This window comes from Cyphomyrmex costatus, unplaced genomic scaffold (genome assembly GCF_001594065.2).
Source record: "Cyphomyrmex costatus isolate MS0001 unplaced genomic scaffold, Ccosl1.0 scaffold14, whole genome shotgun sequence".
NCBI lineage: Eukaryota > Metazoa > Arthropoda > Insecta > Hymenoptera > Formicidae > Cyphomyrmex > Cyphomyrmex costatus.
Genome location: NW_017275390.1, coordinates 1,822,737 through 1,831,867, shown reverse-complemented (window position 1 = coordinate 1,831,867; position 9,131 = coordinate 1,822,737). Strand labels below are relative to the sequence as shown.

The following is a 9,131-nucleotide window of genomic DNA, read 5'->3' as shown; positions in this document are numbered from 1 at the left end:
ATGTTGAATGATACATTAAAATCTATAGGTCTCTGTACACGGTCAGTAATATACTATCAGTATTAACGAATACTGATAGTATAATTGATTATGTATGGTTAATATTGATGGATTGACGTAAAATACTGACGATGATTTGGATTTGAATACATGCTTTTTCCTTAAGATCCTTGTCGCCATAGATAATGTATGTCAAATCACGTCAAACTGAAGTGAAATATTGATAATAATACTGATCGTATAAGGTTGTAAAAATTAATGCATACTGTCAGTAATACTGATCAGTATTACTGACCGTGTAGGGAGGTCTTTTGAATGATATATTAAAAATCTGTAATCGCACGGAATGCCAGAGATCCGGGTTCGACTCCCGGCTGAGGTAATATTTTTCACAATATAAATTAATTATATACAGATTGTTAATATGTCATTCATAGATTTTAATATGTCATTCAACATTATTAAGATCCAAGATGCTATATATGAGCATCAAAATTGTTAGATTTTTAGTTAATTTAACTCGTGATAGTACTGCGGTAGTTCATTAGAGTTTACGCGTTGTAAGTCTAAAAAATATTTCGGCGTGCATTTAAGAATTTACATATGTAATATATAAATCCACACGAAACGATATATTAGAAGCATCTTAGATCCAGCTTGACTGTTACGGCATTTTTTCATCGGTATTTCGTTTAAACTCTCACAGACCAATAAGATTTGATAATGTATTAAAAAGTTAATATTAGAGGTATAAATCAATTCTTGAATCTTATCCCTTCAGTAGAAGATAGAACATTTATTACAAAATTTTCTATTTACTACTAAAATTCGTATTCTGTAATATGTGTAGAAAAAAAATAAAAATGGTAATAATTTGTTAATTTTTAAGTAATAATATAATTTATTTTTTAAAAATAAATAACAGTACAGAGTTACTTTGTACAATAACTTTCCCCTGTATTTTTCGAAAGTATAATACAATTTTCTTAATTTCTTGTTTTATAGTGAAAAACAGGCCTGCGTTAAACTCCACAATAATAAAAGGGGCAACAAAGATGCATAATTTTGATACAATTTACAGATTTATAAGACGATTTAAGATTTAATTTAAAAGCATTAATTTCGAAATAATTACAAACTGATGTGCACATATTATGACTTTCTTTAAGTTTTTGAAATAATTTTATTTTAGTTTTTATGTAAATAATTTTACGTGTGCAGTATTAATTATTGATTTATTATTTTCAGTAATGATTTCACTGCTGCGTTTATATTATTATATTATATATTATTAATATATAATAATACAATATAATAATATAATAATATTAAAGTGTTATATTGTAAAAAAATATATTATATATTTTATTAATAATGCAAAAGAAAAAGAGCTATACAAGCCAAAAATTCGTTAAAATAAAATTGTTAGCAAATAAAGATTGTTATTTAGTTAGGATTTTGTATAGATTAGATTCAATAAGTATGTGATATATTTTAGTTACATATCTGTTGTAAACCGACGTTACGTACTTGACGTATTGCAGTTACATGTCGGTTATCACATATGTTACGAGGCTTTTATTATTATTAAATTAGACTTCTATTATGTATCTACATTTCATGTAATGAACGCGACGATTGAAACTATTTTGTGCAGTAACAGACACGTATCTATTTGATATCGAATACATATCTGCAATGATAACTATTGTTATCGTCTTGTAACAGTTAGCTCTCTGAAACTAATCGGAAACATGTCCAGTGTGATTCGTGCTGTATGGGTTATTATCTACTTCACTAATAAAAATTAATATAATTCAGCAGAAAAATGCGTTTCTCAAACTGTAAGTTTTATATGTAATTAAAGGATTGGTTTTCATTTTCAATTAACTATTGTAATAATAATATTTAGATATATTACAAATTCTATTAAAAATTAATGAAACAATATAAGATATACTTTTTCCACCTCAAAATGCATTTTAATTTTGATTGACAGTAATGTATACACTGTCAGTAATAAAGTTTTTTACTCTGTAAATAAATATATTCCTTTCTAATTATTAATATTGAAAAAGTCTTGATATCAGTCCTAGCAATTCCATCTATAGTTACAGAGCGACAGCAAAAATCATAGAAACCGTAAGATGGTGTCATCTACCGGTGATCTCTCGTATTAATGGAAGTATGTTACATTTGGAGCACAATTGCGAAACAGGAAGCAATTGGCATTTCAGTAATGTTGTCTTCTATAACTATAAAAGAGAAAATAATTTTTATTTTTCAAGATATTCTAAAAATATATTAAAAAATAAATATAGAGAATACACTTCATAGCTTACTATTATAGCTAATCTTAAGGTTTCAGAGGAATACTGGGCTAATATTATGAATTCGCTGTATCTTCATGTCGCTCTACTGTACTTTGTGGAGCGATTTTCATTGCCAATATCTTAGAGCTGGCATCATTGTGCAGCAGGTCAGTCTCTTCTTTTTTTACCTGACTGCTTTCAACAGCGTCAACAAAGGGTTCCTCCGCTAAATGTTGCTCCTCTAAATTATCCATCTCGTGCTCGGTCTCACTATGTTCAGCTTCGCTATACTCGGTTTCACGCTTTCGCCGCAACTCTTGCTTGTGTCTTTCGCTCGTCTCGAAAAATTTCAACACATCCTCGGTCAGGTTGAATTCCATATCCTCATTGTCGTTATCTTCCTGATCGTCATCATTATCATTATCCACGTGATAATTATAATCCTCATCCTCGGTCAGGTTGAATTCCATATCCTCATTGTCGTTATCTTCCTGATCGTCATCATTATCCACGTGATAATTATAATCTTTCTGAACGTCACGATAACCACGATGTTGAGCTAGAGATCTTACTTTGTCGCGAAGTATTTTATTTTCGTGCTCGAGGGCAACACAACGTGATCTCCACCAGGTTATGCTGTGTCTGAAAACCGATGAGGTTACTTTGACAACTGATTTCCTTCGACTTTACTATGAATTTAACTTGCGATTTCTGCCATTATTTACTTACCGTTTCTGCCATTCCTGAGCTACAGCGTAATTCTTCCAGAAAGCGTCAGCCTGCATCGTGCCCGTCGCTAAAGTCTCCCGTGCATCTGTGACATACTCGGGAAAAGCCGTCCAATGACTCGCGTTAAACCTAACCTCTTGCTCACACAGTCGTTTCTTTAAGCGCTTCAAGCGTCGCTTCCTCTTCCACTTTTTGCGTCGTTTCGCAATATCACATTCCGCCAATTTCATGTTCGGTCGAACTTCCTTTGTTATGAAAGGTCAACTGAGTACACATACATCTGACAGCTATACGTTATTGTTTACGTTCACATGCACGAACGCCATGAAACGTCGGAAACTGAATGGAATCTGATAATGTCTTCTCTGCTCTTGAAGCTTCTGTTTACATAAATGAATAAATCCGATAAAAATAAAAGATGCATTTTTTAAAGAATCGATGTCTCGATATCTTTGATTTTTTGTCACGAAAGATTTCTCTATGTATTTTTCCCTCTCAATTATAATATCTAATAAATTATAATACTATTTTAGTATATTAAATTGATTATTAATTTAATAATACACATTACATTTCTAATAAATACCATTTTAAGGCTGAATACTAATAAGCATAATTGTGTAACAAAAGTATAGAAAATTTACAAAATAATTAATCATACAAAATCCTGTCCAATTATATTATATCAGTTGTTATTTACTTTTACCAAAAATTTCTTATTAATCTGTCCATCTTTCAAATTATTTTATAGACAGAGTAACTAATGTCCTTTTTTTTACCAATGTGATTTAATTTAATTTTGGTTCAACATAGTTCTTCATCTTTCACTAGTTTCACATACTTATAAAAGCCTGTGTGTAGTTTTAAAAATTAGAAAAAGATGAAAATTGGACCAAATAAAGTTAATTTACATGCATTGATAAAAATGGGCACAAGAAGGGAGAAAACTATATATCGGGGATATATGAAAGATTAAATGGGTGATTTTTTTATTAGAAATGTACAGTAAGCTTTATACAAATCTAGAAAAAAGACTGTAACTTAGGTGAAAATTACGCGTATATAACATTACGCGTATATAACACTTATCGAGGTCTGAAGATGTTATCTTTAATCTGTTTCCACGCGTTCGCGCATAACAATCGCCATGTGTTCTTCGCACTAAAATATGTGCATGTTTTTACACACGCATCGATTATAATCTCATTCTTTCGTTTCTGTACACACAGTAAGTGTTATAAATATCTCAAAATTCAACACTACCATTACTTCTCGAAACCTATTCATATTCTATGGTTTAGAATTTTAATCTCGATCACGATCAATCACAACATTTAAAGCAAAGAAAAAAATATAAATACTACCATCCAATTAAAAGAAATCTGATTGACGTATGTTTAGGAACGTGCTTCTTATCATTTATGCCTCGAAGCATCGATTTAATTTCGTTGAAAGCTGCGTGAAAATTATTGTCAATAACATGTTTAAAATATTACAGCTACATTTTCAAACTATAAAATAAAGTGTAAATCTCCGTTCGCGGAAACTATAACAATTTGTTTTATTCTCTATTCATGTAGACTTTCAATCAGCTTTCCGTCAGTAAATGATTATAAAAGTCCAGTCCTGTGTGTGGACCTCACATGTATGACATGTTCAATCCGCGTTCAAACGATACTTCATCATCTCCTAATTTAACATTGGCGCTACCTGTGCTATTTCGTCTCGAATTATTACGAGGACCATTGGGTCGAGCATTATTACTAGATGTTTCGTCATCGCTTCCATTTATCGATGATGACTTATGCAATGGCTCCAATCCGATAATTACACGTACATCATCAGGAATCTGATGTTCCACGGACATCAGCTGATAATAAATACCTTCTGCCTTAGAAATTGTCCAAGGCAACTCGATATGAAGTGACAAATCGTTTATGTGCTGTAAACAATCATATAACATATTAGATTCCGGTAAATTTATGTTGCTGTTATACCAAAAAAAACCTTCAAGTTTTACCTTCAAAATTTCCGTAAATCCGTAATTGTTTTCTATTAAAATATTCTTCTCTGTATCCAAAATGGCCGCGCATATAAGCAAATGAAAGTTTTTACAGGGTAAATCGGTCCATAATATCTCCCATAATTTTAATATATCAATTGCATTAAATTCTCGTTTAAATAATACCAACAGCCATCGAAAGCAAAAGAACATATTTCCAGAATCATGTCTATTCAGATAATACGCTAGTTGCGGTTCCGTAGTGCACAATAACGTATATAATTCGCACAACTGGCCTTTCATACCTTTCTGATCCATCTCGAAATTAGTACTCTATTTTAAAGAAAAAAATAAATGTTACTTATAGGTATTCATATAATTCTTATTACGCAGAGAACATGTCATACTTACTACTTTATCCATAAATCCAACAAAACACCAAAACGCGTCTACTTCGTTATCCATTAAAAACAAAATTGGACTAAGAAGATCGCTCATACCCTGAACATATCCTAAATCGAAATTGTACATTACATAGGTCATGAGTATGTCGTATAATTGTTCCAAGTGTGGATTGTTATCCCCTGCATAGTAAGGATGTGTTCTGTCTGTCCTGTTAACATCCTTTTCTGGAATGAAATTAAAAAATTCGATTTGTATTAACAATATAAAAATACATTTACAAAAATGATAATTTTGCTTCAATTACCTATCAAACTTTTTCGTTCCCTATAATCGGAAAACCGACTTTCTTGCGCAGTTGTAAATGTGCGCCATTGTAATTTCATCGTAAAATATTCGTCAGTCTTTTTCTTCTTAAGTTCTAATCTTTCGTTATGCGTCGATTTCCATGGATAATAATTTAATAAAAATTTCCATACTTCAAAACGTAATGATGAACAAATACCCTAAAAAATTATCACAAATATATGTACACAAAAAAACTATGTTGTACATTATATGAAGTATTGTACATTATGTAAAGAATACTAATGTTATTAATGCTAGAAAAATATTTAGATGCATACCCCCCGAAAGATAATTTCTTTGATAGCTTCAGGATCAGTGATTCTTCCTTCTCGATCTTTACATTTTTCCCATTGTTCCTGTGTTAACGGCCCACCTATGATAGAATTACAATTTTTATTTAAGCATGAAATATATATACAATTAGACATTATATGTGATCATCTTATACCGTAGTTGTATTTTCTATAAAATAATTGTTAATATATTACCGCGCGGACACGGTGGTCGTGGAGGTAGGTCCACTCCGACTCCAATTACTTCATACTCTTCCCCAGATCCTATAGATACAGATACATGCCGATGAGGTTCGATCGTAAGAGACTGGTTTAATAAATCAGCTACTGCTTCTTCAACAGGTCGTTTCACTGGCTCTTTATACACTGTAACATTTATAAACAATATGAAATCATTGTGTTTATGTTCACAAACACAATGAATTATAAATGTATTGATTGAAGATCATTAATCTATCTGCTTACACCAGATATCTGCAAGTTTGCTGAATGCTTCCATTGTTGTTTCATAAGGACGATTGTGTAAGTTCTTTACAAACTTCCACACATAATCGGAAGTGTTTTCTTGAAATAGATCCAACTCGGCGAAAGATTTCTTCAAAACGGTTTCAACTTCGTCCATCACCAAATATAAATTCTTGTCCGAGCGTGATTTTACAAATTTGATGAATCCTTTTAATGAATTAATAAAACTTTCAGCGTTAGCCAGCTGAAAGAAGGCAACGTAGGTGGTACCATCCCTTTGCATAAATATGAGCTGCTGTCCGCCATGATTCACACGAAATGACTTTAGATCTGAGAACAATATTTTAACGGTTCTCGTACGTCCAAGAGAGTCCAGACCCTCTGAGTTTGTGCGAGTCCTCCTCGTGTGTGTATCCACTAGGGACCATTCTGGATCTTGATCTTGGCATTCCGATACCACAGAAACTTCTACAGGCTTCCATTCTATGCACTTGCCGAAACTCTGCAATGCAAAAATGTTAACAAACTTCTTAAGCCAAGCCTTCATATACGCATAATATTAATCCAATAACAAAATCTTACATATTCCACAATATTAAGCGTTCCTGAACTGTGAACCTCATCTTCTCTGGCATTCGCCCCACGAAGCACAACGCCCGTATGGATGCAGAGATCCTAATATATCAACAGAATTATTAACAAGTCAGCAATTTGAAAATAATGGATGCTTTTCAGCAACAGATAACGCAGTGAATCATTAGGTGCTTTCAATTTACAAAACTCAGACAATTCTCTTTTGTGATGTCATAACTCAGTTGAATGCATGTTCTTTTCTATTCTGACAAATGAGTTTCAATTGAGTTTTTACTAATCTACACAAATCTGAAATCACATGTGCTAACTTTTGTTAATTCATAATAAAAGTAAAATTTAACAAACCTGTGTTATTATACGAACTTTGTTAGCAAAACAAATAATGACATCATTATCTGAGTATAAAATACATAATTTTAAGATAATCCCACACGATCAATAATACTATCAGTATTAACAAATATATACTGACAATATAATTGATCATGTGTGATTAATATTGATCAATTAATGTAAAATACTAACAATAATCTGGATCTCGATTCGTGAACATTAATGTCACATTATTACAATGTCATAGTATATCACATATCACAGTGCAATAAATAATATAAGTAAAATATGTTGTAAAATATATTTCATTAAAGTGAAATATATTGTTAACAATGCTGATTGTGTAAAGTTGCAAAAGTACTAAAAATATTCATACTATCAGTATTACTGATCAGTATTATTGACCATGTAGAGTCACCTCATTAGGCTCAGTAATATCACTTGTGCAAAAAGCAACTATTACATCCTTATTGTTTGCCAATGTTAAACAAGATAAAATGACTATTGTGTTACACTATATCTATTGCTGGAAAGCACTAAATAATATCTTTAAATATAATAAGTCACAGACTTAGGAATGCAGATGCCAATGTGTAGCAATTAAAAATAATGATCGACAAATGAATTGCATACCATTTGTAAACAGCTAGAGAAACGTTAAATATAATGTATTCATAATTTCGACGGGGATCACCCGCGCGATTTCTTCCGCGAGACAGAAGATTACGGGACGCGCGTTGATCGTCCTAACGCGAGACACCTAACCTCTACGTCCGAGCCAGAAAAAAAACGATCGAAGAGAGCCTCGATCGAACACCGGGTGTTCTCGGTCACGGTCGATCGGTCGAGGACGCCGTTGCCACTCGTGGAACGTCAAATTCCCGTGCTTATGAATCACGCACGACGTGTATGTATGCACATGTGGGCGGGCGCACGTCGGGAACGTCATTCTCTGCGACTGCACGAGGAGCACGAACATACTTCGACGCTCGGCGGTGCCTTGTCGATCTCGCGATATCCGCGACGTCCGGTAGAACGAAACGGAGCATCCGCTCACCTTTCCCTGCTCCGTGGGCTCGAACATCTCGGGCTTCGTACGATCGGTCCTCGTCCTCGTCGAATTCAACTCCCTACACTCGCTCTCATCGCAACTATCCCACATCGCGGCACTGTACCCTCCGACCTGCTCCCACTCTCTCTCTCTCTCTCTCGCTCGCGCGCGCTCACGCGTTTCTCTCTGTCTCACCCTGGCACTGTCCGAGACGCGCTGATTGTCCCTCTCACTCGCTCGCGAACCAACGCAACGCCGCGCGATAACGTCGCTGTTTATTGCGCGGCTTTAATTCACCCCGCGTTTGTCGCGCGATTTGAAACAACAAGCGGCTGTTACGTGCTACGTTTAACTGAAAGCTTTCTACACATATTTTCCTGAATATTCCTGACAATCTTATTTCCAGCCGTTCATCTTATTCGTTTCACCTATTGTCTTTTCCTTTTAACCTTTTTTTTTTTTACCTACTACTCTTGAGTGCCCTTTTGAAATTTAGTCTTACCAATATTTTACGACTCCCCTCTAAACGAATAGCTGAGTCATCGTTACATTTCTCCAGGTTTCCTTTATCCCTTTTACGTACATTTTTGGTACTCGAAATC

At 33.6% G+C, this 9,131-nt stretch overlaps 2 protein-coding genes across 2 annotated transcripts; both read right to left on the bottom strand.

Moving 5' to 3' along the window:
• Window positions 1-1,455: 1,455 nt before the first annotated feature.
• Window positions 1,456-3,369, bottom strand: LOC108782999 (uncharacterized). The gene is made up of 4 exons (XM_018551414.1): window positions 3,042-3,369; window positions 2,842-2,954; window positions 2,343-2,757; window positions 1,456-2,255 (listed from the first exon to the last, which is right to left on the bottom strand). The coding sequence occupies exons 1-3, from the start codon at window positions 3,269-3,271 to the stop codon at window positions 2,387-2,389; spliced, it is 714 nt and encodes a 237-aa protein (XP_018406916.1). The 5' UTR covers window positions 3,272-3,369; the 3' UTR covers window positions 1,456-2,255; window positions 2,343-2,386.
• Window positions 3,370-4,438: 1,069 nt separating this feature from the next.
• Tbc1d15-17 (TBC1 domain family member 15/17) lies at window positions 4,439-8,640 on the bottom strand. Its single transcript, XM_018551396.1, has 9 exons — window positions 8,536-8,640; window positions 7,134-7,226; window positions 6,552-7,053; window positions 6,282-6,452; window positions 6,072-6,166; window positions 5,753-5,951; window positions 5,455-5,672; window positions 5,062-5,376; window positions 4,439-4,983 (listed from the first exon to the last, which is right to left on the bottom strand). The coding sequence occupies exons 1-9, from the start codon at window positions 8,638-8,640 to the stop codon at window positions 4,681-4,683; spliced, it is 2,001 nt and encodes a 666-aa protein (XP_018406898.1). The 3' UTR covers window positions 4,439-4,680.
• Window positions 8,641-9,131: the final 491 nt, after the last annotated feature.